Genomic DNA, 26533 nt, shown 5'->3' on the forward strand with positions numbered 1-26533 from the left:
CGAGCACATTGCTTTCTTCTGTTAAGCTGACGTTCGCGAAAATGCCCAGCTGTCTTTTAGACAATTTATTTGCAACTCAGTATTAAATACTTACATAATTATTTAAAACCAAGGTTTTTTTTACCTGAGTGTCACGGACACCGGTGTGTCACTCGTACCCTTACTGTAAACACTGACCAGCACACAGCTATAACAGAAATTCTTAGCAGTGTAGCAGATGTTGCAGGATATGAGGAAAGGTTATAGCTGCAGAGGAAGGAAGAGCAAACTGCAACTGTGATTCAATAGGAAATTGTTTCCATTTTTACACTATTGTCTACCATCTGACTGAATGAGATGTGGCTACATTTCGGGTTATCATGTTTAACATGTGATTTCTTGCAGCTGCTCATAGTATTGCAAGCGACTGATTAATTTAAACTTATATTTATGTTGATGAATGATTTTTTCCATTTAACCCTTTAAAACCTGACCTAATTTACCCTTTAAACCAGGGGAAGGCAACTCCAGGCCTCAAGGGCTGGTGTCCTGCAGGTTTTAGATGTGTCCTTGATCCAACACAGCTGATTTAAATGGCTAAATTGCCTCCTCAACATGTCTTGAAGTTCTCCAGAGGCCTGGTAATGAACTAATCATTTGATTCAGGTGTGTTGACCCAGGGTGAGATCTAAAACCTGCAGGACACCGGCCCTCGAGGCCTGGAGTTGCCCACCCTTACTAAAAATGTTAACCGTCACCGGTGACGGGTTAGGGTTTAAAGGGTTAACTTTTGATTTACAGCAGCTGTGAAACAACTTATACTCCAACCTGACGTTTAACTGCAAAGCTCACTCACGCAATCAGCACACAAATAAAAATCGAACCAACAATCCACTTTTAGATAAAGAAGTCTATTTATTATTTGATATACTGTATCATATGCATTTTCATATAATAGTTCTAATACCAGTAAGTCAAAAATAATAGTCATATAGTATTTATATATATAGATATATAGAAAACTAATCCAATAATCTACTTTTTACTTGGACTTGTAAAAAAAAACAACATGGAGAAATGTATAATCTTCTCCCCAGCTTAAATATAGGCGCTTTGAGGGAGCAAAGAAGATAATACAAAAAGAAAAATTACACCTGAACATTGCATCTCATAGAATAAGAACATCTGTCAGCAGCTAGTAATGTTGACCATCTTGGTTTAAGACACAGGAAGAGGATGTGTTTTTTTTCTTTGCTAGAACATCTTTGACATATACAATTTTGTCTTATTTTTACCGTCAGTTGAAATGGCTGAAAGAGTTCTGAATTTTTAGTATGAATGAGAGAGGAGACGATGGCAATCATGTGATCATCTGGATTTGTAGATTGAGAGACAGAGCATTAGATTACACCAGTCTCATTACACATACTGAAGATCACTTCTAACGATGACAGCGGGGGGAGGCGGGAGCAGAAAAAAATGGGAGAGTGTAGGAAAATAAGTTTTTTAACAGCAGGATATAGAAAGGTTTATGTGCTTCTCCACCAGTGATCTGCATTTGTAAACAGAGAGTAGCAGCACATACAGTGCAAAGTCCTTTTCATCTACTCACACCAATCCACAGCCTCTCTCACTTTCTCTCTGGGTGCTCTCCAGGAGGTAGCCATGTCTCGGTTGGCCGGGAGAGATTTCCATTTAGGTGTAGCAGTCATCACAAGTTTTTACCAACTAAACTGATATCATTCAAGAAAAAAAAGAAAAAACTCCCACCCCTGTCTGCTCAAACTCTCGATATGTAGAAATGAAAACATGGAGGCAGGCTGTTTAACGGCTGTAGCAAATGGATGAGGCCGTGGACTACAGACCATCCGGAGCTGTGGAAGGTGGCATCCAGGGGCGCTTGTGTCCATCAAGGCCTGAGATGCAGGAGGGCTGTCTCACTGCAACCCGTCCTCCCTTTGAGAGGCGTGGGTCGCCAAGTTGGGGTCAAGAGGAAGCGTCAAAGCTGCACAGGAAAAGACAGACATGCCATTGCAGTTAACTAAAAACTAAAAGCAGGTCTGAAAACATACATTTTATCAAACTGAGCGACATTTTAGAACAAATAAAAACGAACTGAAACAATGATGTGTGTTTGGGAAAATATCTGAAATCAGTGAGTGTGAGGTCACAGGGGTGACTGTGCTCGCTGTGACTGGGGTATGCTTAGGTTGTGAGACTCTTCATTTCAAGAGTTCTTTGTTTGTAATAGCTTAGTATTGAATATCTTAACTTTTTAAATCTTTTTAAACTTTTTAAATCTCAAACACAATAACAGAAACACCTAAGCAAATGTCAAAAACCAACCGGATTGATTTTGGAAGGCATTTTTCATCCCAGACCGATCTGATAAACCTGAGAGCTAAGGGCTAAGTATATATACGCACTGTATACCAGTTTGTTTGGGCAGAAGTGTCTGCAGTGTTTTTGTAGCTTGTCCTAGCTGTTTTGTATCTTATATTTTGGAAGTTCTCAAAATCTTGTAGTTTATTTTGGGGGGAGTTCTTTTTTTCTCCTCGTCTTTCCTCATGTTGTGCATTTTCTGTGGTTTCAGTTCGGGTCACTGCTCATGTGGTCAACCAGCCAGTGCTACATAGCCTGACCTGTCTCCCCAATGTGATGTTTGTGTATTGTATGTATGGTCGGCAAGGTATCATCTATCTTAATTGCCCCTTGGGGATAAATAAAGTTGTTTTTTTTACATTGACTTTAATATATAAATCCACAAAAATTCAAAAAAAAAACAAAAAAAAAAACAGCAAACATAACATCCTTCTTATTCACTGTACTGCAACACATTCATTTGCCTGAGAAGAAGGAATTTTTCAAGTGGTATGGGATAGTGTTTCACTAATCTCAAGCTTGGGCGTTACAGCATGTGTAATTCAAAATCCTATTCAGTGTGCAGGTGACGGAACAGGACATTAATTAAAAATATATATACGGCTTTAAATGATAAATAGGAGCTGTAACAGATATATTGCTATGTTAATTATTTCTATATTTGCAGTTTTCCTTGTTATGTTAGGAAAAACAGATGTTTCTAACAATGATAATGCTGGTTCAGTTCTATCTAAGAGTCCCAGTAAGCCATGACAGCATGACAGTGAGCAAGAATGAACATGACAGAGTTAAATGGAATAAAATCGTCACACATTTTACGCACAGTCTTGTTTCCTGTCAATATTTGTTGTGTGGAAAAAGGCCCGATTGCCTGTATTTTGTTGCTGGACAAGTACAGGTCTCCAGCTTCTTATTTCCACTGTTTAACCTTGAAGGCAGTCTTTTCTTACAATAGTTTGCAATGTCGACAGTTGTAAATGTGAGTGAGCTTTCAACAAAGAAATTTGAGCCCTGATTCTCAAAGCCATTTATTCTTTGCATGTTCTCAAAAAAAGATGCATAAATAAATAGCTATTAGCTGTTAGTCTGTTGAGGGGACCGAATGAAAGAGAGAGAGGGGGACAGAGAGCAAGCAAGAGAGAGAGTTTGAGCGAGTAAGATGTTCATCTCTGCAGGTTTTTGTGTTACTTATCAGTGACAGATTCCTTTGTTCCTGCCTGCGTCTGTCTCCACCTCAGTGGAGAGCCAAGGGACGACCAGAAGGCCTGACTGCAGTCCGCATTCTTAGCACATCCTTGTTGCCTTTTCTGAGCTTGCAAATCATCTTCTGACAAAAAGTACACTTTATTCTTTTCTTCACTTGAGTCACGGATGTTTTTGTAGAAGGTGATGGATTGAAAAAAACGAATGCAAAGAAAAAGGACAAACAGTCCTTAATATGCATGTTAGAGAAGTTCATGTGTGGGGGAATAAGCACGCATGTGGCTTGTAGTTACAGTTTGTGTGTGTTGGTGTACTAAACAACGACAAGGGTGGCCAAGGGGGGCCCCAACTGTCCTCTAGGGGGAGGTACGTCTTGTCTCGCGGTCATTAAATATTAACACAACCATCTCGGCCTCCCGCTGGGCCTGATTGAAGATGTAGGATGGCATACGGGGACAGAAGAAGGTCACCTCTAACTCTGTAGTCCCACAGCAAACCCACTGTGATTACACCTGGGCTAGATCAAGCATGCCAACACATTACTCATCTGGAGGGAGTGCACCAGACTAAGTCACGGAATGACCCTGCAATGACACAGGATCTGTTGTGATCAGGTTCAGATCCAAATTACCTACTGATTAGCAAGAGAATAAAGTCCAAATAGTTTTGTATGTATTTCAAACACTCCTGACTGAAAGAGTCCATTATTTATTCATGTAAATCCTTCTAATGTAAATCCCTCCATCCGACTAAATAGGTTTCAAGACGCAAGCTAAAGGAAGCAGCACACTGTATGGCAAAATAGAATAATAGGAGCTAATTACAGGATTATGGGCCCTTGTGGAAAGAAGAGACAATGACCTTCATTAGCTGTTCTTCTTCTTTCAGAGATTCTAATTAACGCACACAAAAAAAGTTTATGAAAAAGAAACAAGGTGGAGAGGGATTCTTACCTGTCCCATAGCTTGACATTTCTACAGTTGTTGGTGCAGCAGCCGGCTGATATCAAAGCTGTGACAAAAAAGGAAGAGGAACGAGACAGAGGAAGAGACTTGAATGTGTTGTTTTGACAAGACTGGATTGTCTCATTAGTCTAATGATTTAGAGTTGATGTCTGTCTGGTTAGACTGCAAAAGCAAGGAAACATGACTAATAAATAAAACATGTTAATGGAGTAGCAGCTTCTGTTATTAGCTAAATTATATGTCGGAAATCAAACTGGGAATGCAGCAAGTTTGTTATTAGAACAGTGGCGCCAATCAGCACATGCCCACCCTGCATAGTGACTGAGCAGAATGAGAGACTCTGGAAAATTTGGCATTTTAGAGAAAAAACACAATCACCTTTTTGCTGCAAGTTCAGAAGACAAAATGCACCTGCGTTATTAGACTTGTTTCAAGGTGAGCAGGCATGATTTGGATTAGTGAGGCAGTCAATCAATTTCCAGCTCAAGTTCACACGAAACAGGTTTGACTGGTGGATTGTACTTCACAACGGAGGCGCACAGTGCACGCTTGACGTCTCTGATTAGACCACATAAGACAAGATCCAAATGAAGTATTATTTGTTGCTGTGACCTATTTAAAGCAGAAGCAGCATGGAGACAGCGCCTTTTGAAATCATATCTTTTCTTAGGTTTTATTTCGTAAACTAAACAAATATGAATCAGACGGTCACTTACTTTTTGTATACTTTATTAATTTCCTGTACTGAAATTACGCTCTGCATTTAACCCATTCACTCAGTGAAGCAGTGGGCAGCTACCAATCCAAACCCAAGGGAGCAGTGTGTAGGGAGGGTACCTTGCTCAGGGGTACCTCAGGGTAGTTTCTCTCCTATAAGATAACATCTAGACTGAGGTGACCTGGAAGGCAAATTCCAAACAGAGGTTTAAGCCTTTTTATGGCTGATTATTTTTTCTTTGTAATGGTTAGATAGATGTGCTAGTTTAGCATATTTTTGCTTACCCCACTGTCAGATTATGCGGGTTGTAGCTCACTTCACTCTCTGCAAGTGAAACTGTTGCACCTTCAAAGGAGAACACGCCATTGCAATCAACTTTGCTCTTCCTAAACACAAGGAAAGCTCTTGACGTCATTTTGAAATCCTTTTCCTGGGTTTCCTGTCATACTTAAATGGCTCTGTGAGAAGTTCTGATCACAACTCGGTAAAGCAGTGCAATAATGTTTTTGCTATAAGCAGACCAAACTTTGCAAAAAAAAAAAAATGTTATCCCTCTTTACCTCTTTTGCCCTTCAAAATTCTTTTATCCTTGCTCCCTTGCTTGATATCTCTATCTCTTTCTCTCCTAGCCAGCGGTTTCTTCCTCCCCATGAGTCCATAATCATGTTTTCAGCACATTTCCTCTCCTTGGCGCTCTAACATCTCACATTAAAGATTTATAATGCTCTTGTGACCGCCAAGTTGTGCAAAAGATTCCAGTAGCCACTTTCACTATGTTCCCTGCCCCTTCCCTTAGTGTGGTCATCAGGGAACAAGGCAGGATAACACAGAGATATGAAAACTCCTTTAAAGTGTTGGGTAGATGCAGCAGTGGGCTGGGGGGTATTTTCACTTGGAGGTCAGCATGTGGGGAATGGGACTGATTTCACGGCTAAAGCTCACAAACAGGGTTAAAAAAAAGTACATCATCACATGCACTGTTCTCTACTCACACAGCTAACACAGGTGAAGCCAATATTTACTGTATTTAGACTTTTTCTACACTTGAAAGATGTTACTCTGAACATGGTCTGTGGGCAGTTGCAGAATCCAGGTTTGTATTAATGCTAAAATTTACTTTAGCATTTATCTAAGGATGAAAGTCATTAAAGGTCAGCCTTGAATTTTTGTTGTTTGTATCAGCCCAAAATTTAATATGCCCTTTATTACTACTTCTACATACAAACACATACTACATATGATTAGTTTCATGTGTTCCCTATTCAAGCCACCTCTGTTCCTGAGCTAAGAGCTTAGGATGCCTAGGATATGTGTTTCATGAGTTTCAATGTGGCATGTTCCCACTCAGAATGGCTTTGTTACTATAGAACAATTATAAAATCGAATTTTCAGGTTTTTTTTAATGTAAACAATTTGACTATTCTTTATCTAGTCAGGATCAAGAGTGGCAAGAAAAAGCATTAAAAGGCAGTATCGATACACATCTTTACATGACTCTTTCAGGCTGTCATTATAAGCTGGTTATGTTAGCAAATGATATATAGTCACTGTATAAATCTATAATGCCTTGAGGTGTTTGTGGTTGTTATTTGGGGCTAGATAAATAAAATTGAATTCAATTGCATCACACTATAAAGACAACTAGAAGTGAAGAATATTCCTGGAAAAAACACAGGAGAAACAAAAGTTTTTCGTTCAACCATTAGCTTGAAGTGTTAGCTTGAAGTAACTCGATTCAAGCTGCGTAACTCACAGAAACAATTGGCTTGAATGGATTTGCTGTCTCAAGGTCAGCTTTCACACACACAGGTCACAGGATTATAAACTGCTGCCTTGTGATGGTGCAGGTCAGTTTACACACCAGCTGTGTGCCAAAATTCAGAGAATCCCTTTAAAAGAACTTGATTAGCGTCTAATTAAACTTGCTCCTCCTGAATTCTAACCAGCACCTGTGACCTTTTCAAGGAAAGTTACGATGTGAGAAAACATGCAATAAACTTGGGCGGTGTTTGTTTCTGTTATGGGGAAGCCTGATGTTAAAACCAAAATTGGATTTAACCGCATGCGAGAGATGTGTAGAGGGAAGGGGGTTAACAGTGGGTCAAGTATATAGATAATATGATTAGTCTAGAATAATATGGGGGGGGGGGGTAAGCTCTCATAAATTTTGCTTCTGTACACCAAAGCCTCCAAATTTCCCCTCAAAGAGATCTGCAAGATTGACTTGGGAGAAGCTGCTCCCATACTGAATATAGCCCTTTTCCCTTAGCAACCAGACACCAAATTATTAACTTTATATAACTCATAATCCTGCACTTCATAAAGAAGCTGCAAAACCTTTTAACACTTTGTTAACAAAATAAAGACTCTTTTTTGATGAAAATTGCTTGAAAATTATTCAAGAAGGCTGGCTTTGAGCAATAACAATAAAGGAGCTGCAAAAACAAATCAGAATGACGGTATCTGTATAATTTATCAAAACCGGTAATCAAGTTTTTATTGACATGTGAATCAAGCCAGTAAACACATGAACCTGCTCCCAGGACTACTCATCTCGCAGTCCTCCTTAATCTGTTGCTTTCTATTCATCTCTCTCTCTCCTTCTCTCAATTTACAGAATCAATGCATAATTTCACGTGGCCATTCCCTCAGATCTTCTAAAAATCTGCCATATAAATTATTCAGGCTGGCTGGGCAGGAAAGCCCGTTGAGATGCATGGTAGATCAGTGACCTTCCGTTTAGCTGGCAGTCAGACAGACAACTAGAGTCAGTCAGTCAGTCAGTGAAGCTATCTGGCAGGAGAGCAGCTTGTTTTAATGTCCCTCAGGCAGCTGAAGTCTGTGCTGTTATGTGCGACTTTGGAGCGTGTTGGCAAGCTCAGAATGCATAACATTATGCATGGCCATAATACATACACCAAATGAAAAGAGGAACATGCAGGGTATTTGTGGAGTCAAGTCTGTGCTTGGCCATGCCCAGTCTTGTGAGACCAGACTTCAAGCTCGTACCACTTCAGTTCTGCTTGGTCATCCCTGCAGCACTATATAGCAGCAACAACATGCTAATTGGTTACACTTGGTTTCACCAGGCTATCACAGCCTGTTCTTATGTTTTAAATCAGTAAAATTACACAACGAGAGAACAACACTGAATTTTGTTGTTTTGCAGGACTGTTTTGTCACGCTTAAAGACTGTGTTTTAAATAGTGGTGCAGTGGCTAGTCTCACAGTAAAGGAAAGGTTCTGGTGCCGAGCTGGGACCATTCTGTTTGGAGTTTGCATGTTCTCCCTGCGCCTGTGTGGATTCTTTCCAAGGTATTCCCACAGTTCAAAGACTTGCTTGTTAGGTGAATAGGTGATTGCAAATTTGCCACAGGTTTAGATGTGAGTGTGTGGTTCCCCGTCCTTGTGCTTACCCTGTGACAGACTAGCAGCCTGTCCAAAATGTTCCCCACCTTTGGCCCTATAACAGCTCCAGCCACTCCACAGCAACATAGTTTTGAACTTTGCTTTAAATATCTGAATATTACTGCCTGAAAATAATGAATTATGTTATTAGAATTCACACAAAAAAGATTAGCATTAGATGAGAAGATAAATTAGCTTTATTAGAAAAAAAAAAATCTGCTTACTAGATTTCACAAACAACAACTGAGCTCGTGGTGTGACAGTGTACACCAAAAAGCTTGATTCACCAAGAAATTGTAATTGTTTTGTTTCTTTTTGTCTTTTTCAATAAAAGGACATTTGTTTTTATCTACGACAAAGCATGTTTAATACAATAACATATACGTATCATACGTGATTTTTAATGGCATATCAACACCTTACACAGCAAATATTGCCCCTGTTTTTCAGCACACAATGTAGGCCTAATGCTAGTTAAATCATGAATTCAATCATTCTATCACAGCAATAAATTCAGCTCTTTGAGCACCTGGAGAAGCTGCCTTTGCAGGTTTGATTGCACTCCTAAAATGGAAGAAGGAGAACTTCTGAAAATCAACACAGCATCTTTGTTCTAAGCAATAAAGCCATGAGAGATATTGCTAAAAACAGTGTGCACTACACGCATCACAGAACGGTACAAACTGGCTCTAACCAGAATAGCAAGAGAATTGGGAGGACATGGTGCACAACTGAGCAAGAGGGCATAAACATCACAGTGTGCACTTTGGAAAACAGAGGCCACACAGGTTCTCAGTAATGGTACCGACAAACTCCGGTCTCAGCATGAACAGTAAAGAAGTGATTCCAGGCTTTTTAGGTAGAGTTTCACATAAAAGATAATACCTGAGACTGGCCAATGCCTGTGCCTTGATATGACTGCCTTCTTTGCAACTTGGCCTGAAATGTCACTAATCAAAGAGAACATGTAATTAGTGATATCAATAATTATTAACTGTCACTGACAACATTCCTGATCAATTTAATGCTATATTAAAAAAATACTTACTTTCAACATAAAGTATTTCTTTCAATTTTAGGTGACACTAAACCCAGTAGTAAGTCAGTAACCTACAAATCAGTCACTCACTACTTTTAAGAGAAGATTTTTCAGTCTAGTGTTATTGGTTGAGATTGTTCTTCTCTATTCTTCTTTTTTAACATATACATTTATCTACTTCTGGCTTTTAGCAATACCTCCCTAATTTAAGCTGCCTTTTTTTACCGCGTTGCTATGATAAATCTGCAATGGCCAACTGAGGCATGAGACCTGTAACAGAGTAAGTGATGGCAGCAGGGAGAAACAGCAAATAACTTGAAGCCTATGTGTCTGCTGCATGGCTCACCGTTCAGCTGAAATAGACCACAGAGACACGAGAGCATGAAACTCGCTGGAATAGAGGTGAATAATTGGCGCCCCTTTGGCTGATCGAGCCTACGAGGGATGTCTGTGTGTGTGTTTGCATTTGTGTGTGCTTTCAGAAAGAAATACATACATCAAATAGACGGTGCATACTCACGAAACAACGTGCAAACACGTGCAAAGACATCGCTTCTTGAATCACAAGCCTGTTCAGTTACGTTGGCAGAGCAGTGCTTAAATTATGGCAAAATGTAGTTAAATTGAAGACATTAACTTTATGAACGAAGGAGACTTCTTTCATGATGGTTTATAGATAGAAACTGTAGCCTCTAATTTTTCTTCTGCCTCTTTTGTCTTCTGTGTTGAAGCTCCACATCGTCTCCTCGAGTTCTACAAGAGCTGGTTGTTGTTCCATGCACTGCCGTAGTGTTTTGCTATGATCCTCAAAAGGCAAATTAAATATTTAAGCAGACATTCACAAGATAAACTGCTGTTGCTCTATTTTAACATGTCACCACCCATCACACCACAGTGCTGATGAATAATATAACAGACCGGGCACAGAGCAGCGTATAGAGGATTGCGATGCGTGTGCCAGTTAGAGGGGTGGGGATGGGAAACAATACTGGTAATTTCATCAGCTCTGAATTAGATATTCAAATATCCCAGAATTCTTTGCGGTTTTGCGTGACACAAAGGGTCTGCATTTAAAGGGTCTTGCTTTTCATCTTCCAAAAGCCTTGGGACATCGATGACCCATGCCCTGGGGCTGAAACTTGTTTACACATTTTCAGGCTGTCCCTTCCTTTGCTATTAAAAACAACAATAATGCTTTTTTTGCATTTGTGTCATATTAAAAGCCCTTTAGATTTAGCTGAAAATAATGCAATGCACTGTAACAATTTGTGCATTTTCTTCAAAACAATATAATGCAATATAGAGCACAGGTAACCATCTGTCAATTTGAGTGTTAAGGATGAGCCAGTATTAAGTCTACTTTAACATCGACGTGTGGATGTGATTTTACATTCTGCTCTTACACCCCCCCCATATTCTCACATAGCTCTTCTCACATGAAAAAGTGAAAATAAGATTTTGTTAGCACTTATTAATAAAGGATAAAAAGATGGGCTTAGCGGAATATTAAGAGATCGAAATAAGGATGTTTCTACTGGGAAACTCATCATTGTGTTATCATTTCAGGTCACTATTGACCATCAATTGTCATTTAAAGCAACCAGAGAAATTCTGTGTACTAGATGCTTTATTTGCAGCTCAAGTTCTCACAAAGCCAGGTAATTAAATGATTAAATGTACCTTTTAGTATAACTGTAAAGGAAATGAGCCAGTCAGTCTGGAGCAGTGGGGGGTCGGGGTAATAAAATTGATTTAAATATCTCGGAGAGGAAATCTCACAGACCAAAAGACATCGCTGAAAGAGAACTAGTAAGAGATAACGGCATAAATATAATGACAGTGGTGCCAATCATTTCATGGTCTAACATAATGTAAAGTAATGGAAGCTCCACACGTGCCTTATTGTAAATCAGGAAAACCATTACCTCAAACACACAAAATGGGCATTAGATAATTTATGCCCCAGGAAGTAGATAACTGCATCCTTTCAACATGCTATATTCCTGATAAGTTATCTCATTTTTAACAGACAGCTGAGCTATAAAAGCCATCACTCCGATAGGAGCAGCAGCGTGCTATGACCAATGACAATGCACAACAACTGACATAAACCACAGACAAGCTATATGAGCCCTACACAAGACTTTGAGCCCTTATAAAGAATTAATAATACGTTGTTTCTCTTGAAGATTAAAAGTTGAATTCACAAACATAAAATTTAAGTTGTGTAATGGAACACAATCAGGGGCTTTAAAAACGGAGGCATACTTTGTCGGGCATGACCAGTGATAATGACAGATGAACCAAAACAGAGGTTTATATTTTGATTACGCAACAACCAACATAAATGTGGCTTTTTGCAATGAAGACAGGATTCCTCACTACTTACTACGTGCTGTTACAGCTTGATTCTGAGATGCTGTTAAATCATCTCAGAATATTTCTGTGTTTTAAAGGGGGGACCAAAGAATTTTAATTTGATTTAACTACTTGTAGTTTTTAAGGCAGCCAATTTTGTTTAAAGTAAAAAAATGGAACTTTTGTTTGTGGTTTTTTTGGGGGAGAAGAAGTTAAAAAATCTATTTAACTGATCGAATGAGCATTTAAAAGCAGGCTAAAACAATTGAAGACAGGTTCAAATCATTTAAAACAAATAATTAATAAGCAACATGACAGATATTTTTAATAGAAATGTGAAATTGTCACATGTTACTTTCAGAAAGAAAGTAAAAGCATTTTGTCTGACTTTGCACCCCTGACTTGCTGATTAATATTACACTGCTATACTTTTAACATTGTCCAGAAATATGTGACCACATTAGCCACAGTTTTGCAAAAACCACAGATTTGCTGCCAGCGAACATGAAGGTAAATTAACCTTAATTTAATATGTAATTTATGTGATCACTAAGCTAATGCTCACAAAATGTATGCAAATGTACCAAGCCCTCTTCTCGCAGCCTCACCTGCATACTTCCCATGCTTCACTTAGGTCTATCTGTCCAGCTTCACTTTCCTCCTTGTCTCGCACCTCATTGCCTGATACCCTCAGACTGACAGCTCTCAGAATGGCACACAGCTAGAACTGAAGTAAATGTAACAGTAGCAAAATGTGGTTACTGCTGGTGACTCTGGGACTGTGAGAAATTCCCTCAGGCCCACTCTTGCCCTCATACATGGCAGCCACTCAACTTTCAGTTAATTACCTGGCCTAGCAAGCTAATTTCCTCTCAGCTCAGTGGGCTGTTCCCCACTGGCATGGCGTAAGAGGACAAAGACTGCTCTCCATTCCACTGGGTTTGCATGTCTACCGGATGAGTGGGGCTACTGTGCAACATTTGTCACATACCTCTGGGGTTTGAGCCGGAGCAACGCTAGTATGCGCCAAGCAGCCTCCTTCATAACTCAAAGAGCCACTTACGAGCTGCTGCGGGGGAAATGTTTAGGAGAATCCTCGAATAGTTAAATGCCCGACATAATCAAAAATTCTGAGTTATCTTCTTATGGGTTTTTTCTTTATGAACCCATAATCATAACATCAGTCACGCCACAGTGTATGACAATGTGATTCTATGCATGGAAAGACGTTTGATTATGTGCTCTTCTCTTCTAAATCTGCAGCACAAAATCATCCTCCTTTCCTTTCTCTAATTTATAATTTAGTCTGCTGAAAACAATTTTTGTTTTTATGTTAGACACATTTTACACCCCATTTCCCGTTGACATTACCACTGTCATGAGTATTTGTGTGGATCTGGCATTGTCTGAGAGTTGCAGAGGCAATATACGGCTTTTTGCTGCATCCAGGAGGAGGAGGCTTTAAACTGACAAAGCTTAGAGCAGCTTGATTAAAAATGACAATGATATGCACCAGTGGAAGATAAACAAAATGCCTAATCATGCACTCCTGGGTTAATAGCTGCTCTGATGGCCTATAGGCAAGGGTGTTTGGGATAATTGGTCTCAGATGTGATTACAAATTCAAAGGCCATGATAACATTTAAAAGTAACATTTTCCCCTCTGCAGATGAAGTCATCCACCTTGAGAATTGAATGTCTCTGATGGCCTTAACTCTAAAGCATCTTTGAAATTTTAACCAATTTTTTAATGATAGAAGACATCAATAAGGGGATGCCTACTCAACTTGTAAATTAAACATTCATCTCTTATTTGCAGAAAGATCCAATGCCATGGGATTTCAAAATGAGTTATAGAATGTAAAACAAAAAACTGCTAGAATAAGAATTAGTTGGTCTTCGCGGCATTTGTCGTGTAAGCAAGTTCAAGAAGTCCTGAAAGGTAACGCTGGAATGGCAGGGCAGATGAGACTGTCTGGTTATAATATTATTCCATTTGACTTACACCAGCCTAATGCTCCCCTAAATCCTTTCATACCAAGCAGCTGTGACAAACATTTGAGTTTCCCCAGGCCGCTTAGACTGCGAGACTTGACAAATTTTCAAGGGATGCTTTCCATCCATCGCCTTGGCAGACAAGCAAGGAAGAAGAGGATAGAGTGGAGCAAGAGGAACAAAAAAAGATGTATTATAGAGAGGAAGACAGAACGAGGGAGAGAAGGAGGGGAAGAAAACAGCCAGTAATCCACTCAAATACTTCCTCAACCCTCTTTCCTTAGCTCAGTCTGGCAAACACCACATCCTCCCGAAACAGGGCTTTGTAATCAGAGTTTTCTCTCTTTGCGACAGCTGGTTGTTCACACTGGCAGCCAATTAGGATGGTGAGAGAGGGAGAGTGAGAATGAGAAAGAGAGAGAGAGAGACTAGCTTTTCAACGACACTGGCGAGGGAGAACATTATCTGAGACCACAGCTTCAGTGATGATTTCCTGTTGCACTGACAGGCAGCAGCACTTCTAAGCAGCAGCCAGAGGAGCTGGACAGTCTGAACTAATGCCACAATTATAGAGATTAACAGATGGAATGAAAGAGTGGATTGGTCTTTGCTAATTCGATCACATGCTCGAGAATGGAAGACCAGAGCGTGTCAGTTCCTCTTGAGTATATAAAAAAGAAAAATAAGAGAGGTTTATAGCGAGAGATTTTATAAAATAGCCACAAGCCTGAAGTAGGATAGAAAAATGTGTTTAGTTGAGAGTATTTTGAAAACTATTTCTTTTTTAAATGTAATCACAAGGTAAAGGTTTGAGCAGCACTTGCAGAATACAAAACAACTTTAGGGTTTGACTGAATTATTTCAGTTTGTGGCATTATAGACCTCATTGGTCAATTTGTATGCCATTGGATGGTCATGTGGTTCCCGGATAGTAATTCTCACTAGAAATGTGGAGTACCAACACGTTCTCACTCCCAAAGCGTAACATTTTACGCTAGGTGACAAATCGTCAATATGTTACGCTTCCGGGTACCCAACACGTCCCTAGATTACAAGATCGGACAAATGAGAAAACCGTTTGGAATGAATCTACACATGTATGTTTGTTTTACTTAAATCGCTTTGGAAAACACTATCTAACATCATTAAAGTGCTGGTTAAGGTTAGGGATGGAATACATGGCTGGAATGTGTATTACCACAGGAGCCTTATTCTACTGGATTTCGTCCATAACCCGGCGCGTAGCATAAGAACGCAGGCGGTCACCTTTCACGTTCCTCAGGAACACCGCGGGACTTGACAAATCATCATTATATTACGCCTCGGGAGTGTGAACGGGCTGGGAGTACCCAAGAGAAATCCTAAATGGAACATTATTTGATACCTAAATAGGAAAACATGTAAAGGTATGTAGTTGTGTGCCATAAATCTGTTCTATGTTTCTTCAATTAAAAAAAATTACAACACTAAACTATAGGTGCTGGAATAAACTGTGTATGTACTCTAACTTAGGGTAATGTTGAGCTGATGTCTTGCTAATTAGCTAAATCCAAGACTTTAAAAGATATTATCTGAGCTCTTTCCATTTTCTTTGAGAGAATGAATAAGTTGCTGTTTATTATTTTATGGTTGTTTCATGGGGTTTTATTAGAAAATGCTTTCTTCAGCATTTCTACTGTGTATTATTTTTCCCCACTGTGTGGGGGGTGGATGTTACTATATTAGAGTTTCAGCTAACTTTAGCGGCTCTTTAGTACAAATTTTATGCTCCACCAAACCCATTACCTGCCATAACATTAGATTTGTCAGACTAATGGGTTAGACTTTCTATTATATATAAACAATAAAACACCAAAATATTACACCTATATGCTGTTTCTTATTCGAGTGTAAGCAAATCATCCAAACAGGAATTATATTTTGCTGACATTCAAATTAAATGCATGCACTATAACGCTATAGCCTAGCAAAAAAAATGAAGCTTTATTGATATTTGGAAGGCTAATATGGGTTTACTAATATTCTGTCTAAACTGATATCAAATATTACATGAGAGCCTCATATATCTGTGGTTTAGCCATTATGTAGCACTAGCTTGCATTACAATGCTAGACATTATACTGTATCTTTATTTTGATCTGTCACCTGAGAAGGCAACGCGTGTATCACATCAAACTGAGCTATTTCATTAAAACAACTAAGAATAAAGTAGCAGTCACTGGCTAAAAAAAGCATGGCTTTGTCTTTATCACAAACACACACTTTTCAAGCAAACTACAAATACAGTACACAGAGTGCCACACATCTGCAGTACTGTATGTACTGTAAGAAAATAGAGCAAAGGTTTCCCCACACACTGCACCATCTTTTCTTTTCTCATGCAGCCTATTTTTCTCCTCCTGATCATCTGAGCAGCTTAAGCTAATATGCAGAACATGTGATTGCTAAAGCAGAAAACATGATTAAGTCTCTCCTCTTTTTTTGAAGAAGACCCTCTGCAGTGCAGAGATCCTGTAGGCTTAGTGAACATTCATCCCTGCTGTCTGGGTCAGGAGACTGTAGTGTTCATGGCTGATTAGTATCAGAGAGGGATTTTATCACGAGGCAGATATTTGTGCTATGAGTCAAATTGATCTTTTGCTGTTACTGATTATTTGTAAAGCTCCTCATCGCATACAAAGTCAAAACGGCCTTTAATTTTTACTGCAATTTAATATTTGCAAGCCAATAATTACTGCTGCTTTAACCTCGTGGGACCTGGCGTCCACATATGTGGACATCACATTTTGGGTTATTTAGACCAAAATACTGAATTTTGCTCTACAAAGGCCTGATATCCACTTATGAGGACATTATACTGCTACTGTTCTATCAAAATGTTAAACGAATATGCTCATATGTGGTTCTTACTTTTCTTAAAAACAAAAATAACGTTAACAAAAATCTGGTAATTCTTTGTTTTTACATTCATCGGGCCCCAGTGTGACCAAATATCAAAGAGAAATTAAAAATGCATGCTATGGAAGAGTTCGGGTCTTAGGAGGTTAAAGCTTATAGTGCCATGCACTGATTTTATTTGTAATTTCTTGTAATGCCCTTTTTATATATAAATGAGTCAATATACTTTTGGATATATGTCATCAAGATGAGAAAATAAGATAATGGTTATTTTCTTCAAGCAGAAACTCGGAGTTGAACCAAAGTAAAAGCACGAGTACTTTCATTTTGTTGGTATTCCTTCCTCCTGACTGTAACAATGAGAGAATAAGCTATGTGTGATAAGCTTCCTGAAAGATGTTGCAGCAGATTGTATTAAAAGGCTACAGAGGTCAGAGTGTTGTTTTGCTTTCTTTGTGGATTTTGTCAGGAATTTAAATGGCCTGAGCTTCGCTACTGTTGAGTTTTACATCAATATGAGTCATTCATTTGTCAGAAAATAAACCCTCATCGCTACACTGACCCTGGGACACTTTAGCACATCCACCCAAATCACACAAACATACACACACACACACACACACACACAAGCATACATGCAAGATCATAAAAAATGAAATAATGCTGTGCAAAGGGCTTAGAGGATAATCCAAGCGAGTGGAGTGTACTACATCGTAACAGGAATTAAATTTCCTCTTCATCCAAAAAAGGACATGGCAGCAAGGTTAGGTCAGTGTATGACACAAAGGGATATCACAACAAATCTGCTCTCTTTACGTTTCCTACCCCACACATCTTTTTTTCTGTATCTACTCATCTTTCTTGTCTTTTTCATTCTCCTTCAGTTGTATTAGTTTAAGTGGCATTTTAGTGTATCCTAATCCGCCAGCATCAGATGGGTGATATTTTTGTGTTAACTTCAGAAAAAGCATCATCCTGTGGCAACGTGTTGATTGCATGTCTCTATCTAAGTGTAAATATCCTATAGTGACACTTAAAGTTAGTTCCCTTGTCAGGTTAGTGGAGGCATGGAGGCCCTGTAGCGACAAGTTCATGATGGAGATAAACATCAATTGCGACAGATGACAAACTATGATATACCAATATGACTTCACACAAGGCACACACATACTCAACCGCTGTCATACACAGGCCTAATGAAGTCTTTACGGTAGAGCTGGGCGATATGAGATTTTTTCATATCACGATATGTTTTTTTCATTTCAGGCGATAACGATATCTATCACGATATAAGCCAAATAACTATATTTGTAAGATTTAAATGTGCCGTTGCTCACAAGTAAAATGTGAAATAATCAGCAGCTTGTTTTTATTTAAAATTCAAATTCAAATTTTTTTTTTTATTTGTCACGTACACAGTCATACACAGTACGATATGTAGTGAAATGTTAAATATTTATTTCCCATAATAAGTTCAACAGGGTAGATGTACTTAAGGAACATGAGACTTTTTCAGATAAATAAAGGCAAATATTGCAAACTACACAAAAGGCAGCCGCTAAAGCGTTTAAGTTTCAAAATAGGACAAACGAAACAGACTAAATTGTCAATTCCACTTAGAAACAAAATATTAATTCTAAAAATAAATCTTAGTTTGTTTTACAGAAGAACAGACAAAACTGACTAACTTTTGTCAATATCAAATAAACTGAGAACTAAAAGGAAATTCTCAATCTCTCCTTGTTGTATAGCTGAGCTTTTCAAACAGTTTTAACAGTTACTTTAGTCTGACAAAAGCCGAATGACGAATTAGCGCTTCCAGTCAGAGACTGAGGCTACGTCCACACGTACACGGGTATTTTTGAAAACGGAGATTTTCCGTTTTCGTTTTAAAAAATAATCCCGTCCACACATAAAGGCAGAAATGAAGGAAAACGCTGCTATGAACATGCCAAAGCAGCAGGTGGCGCTAGATTCCTAACCGTGCCTAAATGTTGGCCAATCAGAAGTCTAGAAGCCTCGGTGGGAAAAAGTAAACAAAGCTGGGGCATAGAAGCAGAACCGAGTCGTATGTGTGGAGGGACAGTAACTGTGTGTATATGTAAGCATTTAAACACTGCAGAGAGTAGAATTAACAGTATTGTAGAAATTCATTTCACCGAAACAATAACGTGGCGCAGTGTGACGCATGCACCAGTTTATTGTATTTCCAGACTTGCTTTCGGCACAATTTACAGTGCACGCTACTCTGTTTTTGTCAGACTTGAAATAGCCGAAATACCTTCACACTACGGAACTTCTATGGCTCTTCCGTTTGACAATCTCTCCGGCATTGGAACCATCATCTGTTTTCTCTTCGGTCACGCTCGGTTGATTTTTCTAGTCGGCACACTCATTTCCTCCATTACCCGCTGGCTGCTTCCCAAACAAACACACGTGCGGCTTGGCACTTGTGCTGTACGTAACAAGCCACGCGACGTGACGCTGCGGCTGTGATTGGTTCGGCTCTGCGCTACTTAATTTGGATTGGCTGACCTTTTTTTTTTTTTTTTTTTTTTTTTTTTTTTTTTTTTGAGGACAAGAGCGGCGAGGTCTATCGCGATAGCTTAATTTCTCTATCGAGTAAAAGTTATATCGCGATACATATCGTTATCGTTCTATCGCCCAGCTCTACTTTACGGCCCTGGTTAACGGCTATTTGGTGCATGTATTTCACTCCGAGCTAAGTTCACAACAGTTATGCCACAGTTGGCAAACTACCAGGCCCTGTGCACTCACAACATTTTCCAGTTAAGGATTTGTGAGGCATTAATGTGGCGTGGCTTTTGCAGACATCATATGGGTTTCAGGTTACATCAAGATTGAAATCTCTCATAGAGCTACAGTTTGCGCTGAGCCTTAAAATAGAAACAGAATTATGATCCAAATCAAAGTTGTGTGTGTCTTTATAATAATCCAGCGCAATCCATAGAGATTGCAAAATGGCTAAAGAGAGCATGCTTGATACTGTACAGTAGTTTCTGAGGTCACCATGGCTCTACTGTGGATCTTAAAATGCATTCACTGGCCATTTAGTGCTTTAATTTCAGGTGTCTCTGGAGGCAGACATTGTTAGTATTATCAAATAATCAGTGCCACAAAAAGTTAAAAGCCACATGCAAACTGCACACAGGAATGCCTCGGCCAGATTACGTCGAACTCAGGACCTTCTTGCTGTGGGGCAACAGTGCTAACCACCGTGCCACCATGCTTCCCTCATGACACCAATAGGTCACTTGTCAGATTTTATTTTATGTATACTTTATTGATCCCCGTGGGGAAATTCCTCTCTGGATTTAACCCATTCACTCTGTGAAGCAGTGGGCAGCCACTGGGCACCGGGGGAGCAGTGTGTAGGGATGGTACCTTGCTCAGGGGTACCTCAGGGTAGTGGATTTAAACCCCCGACCTTCCGATCACCACTCTACTTACTAAGCTATCCCTGCCCACAAAACTGCTCAAAAGCAACCAAATGTTGTGACTTGTAAACTGAGGTTCATATGTAAAGATCTGTGTACTACCTCTTTGAAGTTGTAAAGTTTTTAAGTGCATATTGTTAGGTAAACATATAATAATCCAATTGGCATAAATGACTCATCATTTGGTAAAAAAAACAGTTAAAATCCTCGCTATAAAAGTTGAGTTTGCTCTGTGCAAATTGTTTCTGTTTCTCTTGTAATTTCAAGCTTATATTGCAAAGTCAGGTAGATATTTCACCTTGAGGAATTTGTCCTTTAGCATCTGAGAGCTCTGTGCCACTCAGCACTTTTTCCCCCGGACTCCAGAAATCATTATCAGCCACTGTGGGGTATTTAAACAGCAGCCAAGTTGGTACTTTGATTTTTCGTCCTCCTCATCATCCTTAGCTCCCCACGATCTCTCAGAGATGGATGCAAATGGAGCAAAGATTTAGAGGTAATTCATCATTTAATAGGTTTATTCATCATTGTGTGGCAACAGTTGCAATGCTACAACTCAAATTTGTGCGTGGATCATTCGAGCTGGAAAGATTCATATAACGCCTGTGTTTTTTCTCAGTTTGTCCTGAGTCAGCCCACATTTCTCTTGAAATGAAAAAAAAAAATCAATAATGCTGTAAATTTTGCAGCAGTCAGAATAAGCATGAGTATCTCAGTTTTCTCAATCAAACAAGTGCATTCCAATTCCAAACTAACCTGTAAATCTCATTTTCGAAAATGTCTGCGTTTACAGAGAAAAAAACACCTCTATGCTATAACAAACTGTAACACTAAACCCTGAAATGCTACACTTTTCATCCTTAAGTATGTCTGGGCACATGGCTGTATATTTGTATATCTATATATGTTGAGATATTTATTTGATTACAATATTTCACACTATTCAACCTTCACCATCTGTATAGGAAGCATCTCAATATGCCCCCCAAAAGTAGCACTGATAGTATATAAATTTAATGGTAATAAATCTTAAGTATAAAACAGAAGAAACTGGTAAATATTAAAACAAATTTTCTGCAATATCAACAAATAGTCTGATACAGAAAAAATTAAGAGTTTTGACTGTATTTAGCCTAAATTCCTTTTTGACTTATACGTAGCTTGGCCGAAGTTTCAAATAATTAGGTCACTCTATGTACAAGTAATCCCTGTGAGCTAAAAGCTTCAGGCTTCAGGCTGTTTTAAATGCTTGAGAGGGAATATACTTAATATGGCCATCCTGGGCACTCAGCTGTGAAGAGATGAGTTTGTTATCCAAACTTTCTCTTTATGAGAGGCAAAAAAAAGCTAAGTTGACCTTAAGGGAAGACAATGACAAAAAACAGCTAATTTCATATGGAGTAGAGAGAAGCATCAAGGCCCAGTATGAGGTAAATAGGTATTATTTTCAATGTTAAATCATGCAAAGCAATTAGAGAGAATAAAAGTATGGGGTTTTGGAGCTCCAGAGTCTTCAGAGTATGGACATTGATTTAGTAACTTAGTGACTAAGGTGTAGAAAACATGTAAACACTTGAATATATATTAGCCTTTATATATGCTCATAATAAGTGCAATAAGTAAGACGGTATGTTTGGCAGTTCAACTTATTTTGATATAGTGTCTCCTTCTGATGAACCTGCCACTCATTCAGGTGTATAATTCAGTTTATTTCAGCTTGCTATATGTTTTATGTTTAAAAGACAAGCAAGGGCAACATCATCCACGTGACTTTAAGGGGGTGTGTGCATCGAAAAACTAGGTGTTAAATAGAAGGTCAGTATATATGATCACATCACAAGGCACAAATAAACCTACCATTCATGCCATTATAGATGCTCCGATGATGTGGTGACAGCTCGTCTCCAGCCGGCCTCCTCTGCCCTTCTCTCACTGGGCTGCCAAACTTCACATGGTCAGGGCTCATGCTGTACTGGTGCCTGTGAGTTTCCGGGCTGCCCCCCTGGATGAAACAGCCCTTTTCATGGTGCTCTCCAGTCCCCAAATGTGCCTGCCGGGGCTCTGGGCTTCCGCATCCTGTACTACTTATGCTGCTCCTGTTGTGCCGCTGATAGAGCTCCCCGGTGCCTCCCTGACCTAGGAAGTGCTGCCTCTGGCCCAGGACGAGGTCAGAGCTGTGGTGCTTGGGGTGCTGCTCCGGACTTCGGTGGCCCACGTTCCTTCCATATTTTTCGGGACTAAGGCCCCGCATGACCCGACTATGGTCAGGCACAGATATAGAGCCGCAGCGGGGCCGGCAGAGCTGAGGGAGGGTGTATGGGTACTCCAGGCTTGTACTCCGATGGCGCCCAGCTGGGTGATCAGGACTGGACACCTCCCTGTCTCCTCCAATTACACCTCCTATTCCACTGATGCTGCTACACCTGGGTTTATGTAGAAGCTCAGGGCTTCCTTTTTCCCCACCACTGCCAACCCCACCCACTCCTGCAGCCAGGTGAGGCTGTTTATGGTGAAGGTGATCAGAGCTGTCAGCACTCCCTGCACTGGAAGTGCTGCTTCCATCCCCTACGTCTCTCATTAGCAACCCCTGGCCAGGCACTAGCAGCAAGCTATTCTGGCTGTCTATGGAGTTACGGCACCCTCCCATTCCCACACTGCCTCCACCTCCACTTCCTCCAATGCCACCTCCACCACCTACTACCCCCTTTTCTTCATCCAGTAGAAGACAGAGCTCCTTCAGCTCCAGGTTCTCCCGGATTACCTCTTCTTGTCGAAGCTCTAGCTCCTTGAGTTTCTGGAGGTAGAGGGTCACCTCTTTACGCATTATGCTGGCACTGTAACGTCCGAGACGCTGCCACTCTCTGGACACACGCTTTCCTTTTTGACGATCATCATCTAAGAAGCAGCACAAGTCCCGCAGCTCACGATTGTCCTCCTGCAGCTTCTGGTTAATGTCCTGTGAAAGCAAGAAGAGAAATAATAGAAATTTAGAAATTAGAAAAGAGCGACACACAGTTTACGTGTATGAACCAGAAAGCCTGAGGGAAAAAAAATGCTCCTTAAGGAACACAAATTAGTTTTTGAAATGTTGCAAAACAAAGTCATTTTTCATGGGTTACTTAACTTCGACTAAATCACTCAAGCCATTGTGCAATTTGAATACATTTCACTGCTCTTTCAGATAGCAATCAAATGGTGTATGCAATCATAATGAAATTAAATCCTAATCCTACGTCCTTTCCCATAAATGCAGTGACTCACTGTGTACCATGTGAAATACATAATGTAAATTAGAATCATCTGGAGGACAGGAAAAGGCCACACAGAAATGAGGCAAGGTCATAAACATTTCATACTAAGCAACATTTACTTAAGGATTCTTTCTTCACCTCCAAGAGACCTCCTTCTTTTCTCCTCTTCTGTAACAACTTAACTCTCCGCTATCCTCCATCTCACTCCCCCTTTTGTACCCTCCAGCTCTTTCCTGTGTAATTAGGCTGCTTGGATGGGTGGAGAGGTGACGAGGTCTCCAAGAAAAGCAAATGATCCCGATGTGCTTCAGCTGAGACAACCCCAGGCTGATTCTCAGAATTTAACTGTAAACACTGTGGACACTGTGCAATAATTATTTTATTAGAAAATGAAGGCACTGGGTAAAGGTTACTGAAATGGAGAAAGCCTGCATACAGTTTCAGAGCATCTGCCACTCGATTCTGTGTTCCACTTGCTGTAGATTTATGTGAAGGAATTTTTTTAGGAATCTAAAGTATGCGAAGACAAGATCAGATTTGAGCACTGCATGAACAAATCCACTGATTTATTGACGGACATTACTGTTAGAAGAAAGCATTTTTAAGTGAAACCTACTCGTCATTGCTCTATCTGAGTGGAAAGGGCACAGCTTGGTATTGATTTTGCTAACAAGCACAAACATCCCTTCCCTTTTTAGTTCACTTTAAAAGCCCGTATTTCCCACCTCAAAAAAGTTAAAATGGAAACTAGAGGCTTTTATTAGCTCCTGCATGTGCAAAACTGCACATATACTTTACATCCATCTAAACCCAAATGATCGCATATGACCCATGAAATGGCACACTGAACTTCAGATATACCATCTATTCTCACACCATGTTTGCAGAGGCGCTCTCTAAACAGCAGAGCATTGCTCCTGCTATGCGCGTTCTCAGGTGTGCTCCAAGCCTATGATCTCATCCTTCACCGATGCGCGCCCCCTCACCTTCAGCCCCCTGATTTCGTTTAAGTGCAGCTGGAGGCTACGATTGACCTCCCGGATGAGATTCCCGTGGTCCAGAATCACGCTCATCTTGTCGGCCTCAGACCGCCTGAGTCGGCGCACCAGATCCTCCTTGGTCCACTTGAGCAGTTCCTCGTCAGTCAGACCGGAGATGTCCTCTGCTGGACTTTCAGTCTTCGCTATCGAGAGCTGAAGCCCAGGCTGGGGCGGTGGAGTCGCTTTCTCCATTGGCACAGCTCCTCCGGTACCGACAAAGAGCAGAAAATACTTAGAGGCTCGCTGGCAACCTCTGCTCGCATCCGCTCCCCGGTCGACTTAGGGTGGAAACGGTTACGGATTGTAAATCAGTCGCATAGTTTGGCCTTTTCTGTTGCTCCCCACTCTTCCACTCTCTTCCTAGAGCAACAGCTGACGATGCCGGCTGGGCGCGATACAGCGGAGAAGATGCTCTACTATCACTGCAACATCCTCACAGCCGAAATGGACTCTGTGCGCAGCCGATATGCATTAGAATCCAGATTCTGTCGGTCAGGTGGTCAAAGTGAGAAAAGCTTCGGTTTACACACACACCTGCCGCATCTAGGCTCAGCACACTGTGAGAAAGAGGAGATAGTCCGCTGTGCACAGCAGAAACACAGGGAGAGGAAACAGCTCTCCCCTTTCTCTCCCCCTCCCTCTCTCTCTCCAGGTCTCTCCCTCCGGGGGCTTGAGCCTCACCGAAATCATAGTTTGGTTGCAGCGCCACCTAACGTTCAAAATTATTGCAAACTGTTCTGAAATGCTTCGTTAATTACCTCTCGGATTCGCTTGAAATTACAGGGGGTACTCTGAAGTTAAGATTCTGGTACTTTCTCCAAACGACATAATTTCTGCAAGTGTGACGATTTAGGAGAAAACATAGGCTGTATAAGCGCCAAAATATAATAATAATAAATGAATTAATAATCAGGTTTACAGGTTATACTCTAAAACTTAACAACAGGCTATCCACTGATGTCCGTAACCTCACTCGACTGCCTCATGTTGCACCGTGTAGTCCTTTAAGTTTAAATTACTGTCTGTGATTTTCAAATTGTAAGCCGCTGATATTTTAGATACCGGAACTTTCCTCTGTGGGAAATAGGTAGGTATGGTGTAGCTATATTAAGTGGTTTGGACCAAAAGTCCCCATATTTGAGCACAAAAAATAAATAATAATAATAGTAATAATGCTTTTGTTGATGTTCATCTATTTGTTTTCTTCTTTTATACACCCCAACTACACCACGTTAATAGAAGTGAGTAGTAGTAGTAGAAATAGTAATGAACTCTAAAAACCAAGAATGGGTAGTAACCGTTAACCATTTGTTCATTTTTGAACATATTGACGACTGTGTGTAGGAAACAATTTTTAAAAAAAAATCATATATTTGAAATTAACAGTAACTTTCGAAATATATATAAGGCAAAGCATGTGGTTCATTATTTCTCTCTGAAATTTAGTAAAGTAGAAGAAAAGTGGCATACAGCTGAAATACTCATTAGTACATCAATGTACATGTGTCAGTACAGTGAGATAATACAAGTCCCGCACAACTGTCGAACAACACGTTATCACACAGTACAAAATTTTCGGTGGACATAACACTTTCTACAACTCCGAGATTATCGGAGCTTACGTTACTGCTGCAGCGGATCTAAACAACTCATTTTCCCATAGTTGTACGCTTCCGCTGCATACGCTAAGCATGACGTACGAACGTCATGGAAATACGAGCCAATAGGATACGCCTGATCTTGGAGTAACACGTCATTCTAGTGGAGTGCATACCCGGCCGATAGGGAGTGATCTCGTAAACGTCGTCTCTGTGTCCTCTCGGGCATCCGTCTCCATTT

General features: G+C 40.1%; 1 protein-coding gene across 3 annotated transcripts; it reads right to left on the bottom strand.

The window, feature by feature from the left end:
- Nucleotides 1-880: 880 nt before the first annotated feature.
- Nucleotides 881-26531, bottom strand: ccdc85al (coiled-coil domain containing 85A, like). Of its 3 annotated transcripts, none has more exons than XM_085460183.1 (4): nt 26469-26531; nt 22261-23359; nt 4518-4575; nt 881-1984 (listed from the first exon to the last, which is right to left on the bottom strand). In XM_085460183.1, the coding sequence occupies exons 1-4, from the start codon at nt 26529-26531 to the stop codon at nt 1966-1968; spliced, it is 1239 nt and encodes a 412-aa protein (XP_085316309.1). In that variant the 3' UTR covers nt 881-1965. The 3 variants fall into 3 exon arrangements, with proteins under 3 accessions (XP_085316309.1, XP_085316307.1, XP_085316308.1); XM_085460181.1 differs by lacking the exon at nt 26469-26531 and adding an exon at nt 24641-25315; XM_085460182.1 differs by lacking the exons at nt 4518-4575; nt 26469-26531 and adding an exon at nt 24641-25315.
- Between the last annotated feature and the right edge of the window lie 2 nt (nt 26532-26533).

The sequence above is a fragment of the Copadichromis virginalis genome, linkage group LG6, assembly GCF_057382275.1.
Source record: "Copadichromis virginalis isolate Kocher_CV1m ecotype Utaka linkage group LG6, C_Virginalis_male_GT1.1, whole genome shotgun sequence".
NCBI lineage: Eukaryota > Metazoa > Chordata > Actinopteri > Cichliformes > Cichlidae > Copadichromis > Copadichromis virginalis.

Excerpts from the sequence above, each read along its gene's own strand:
- ccdc85al (XM_085460181.1), bottom strand. The coding sequence starts at position 24,886 with ATGGAGAAAGCGACTCCACCGCCCCAGCCTGGGCTTCAGCTCTCGATA. Across the intron at positions 23,360-24,640 it reads ACGAAATCAGGGGGCTGAAG|GACATTAACCAGAAGCTGCA; the intron begins GTGAGGGGGCGC and ends TTGCTTTCACAG. Across the intron at positions 4,576-22,260 it reads CATCTATAATGGCATGAATG|CTTTGATATCAGCCGGCTGC; the intron begins GTAGGTTTATTT and ends TTTTTGTCACAG.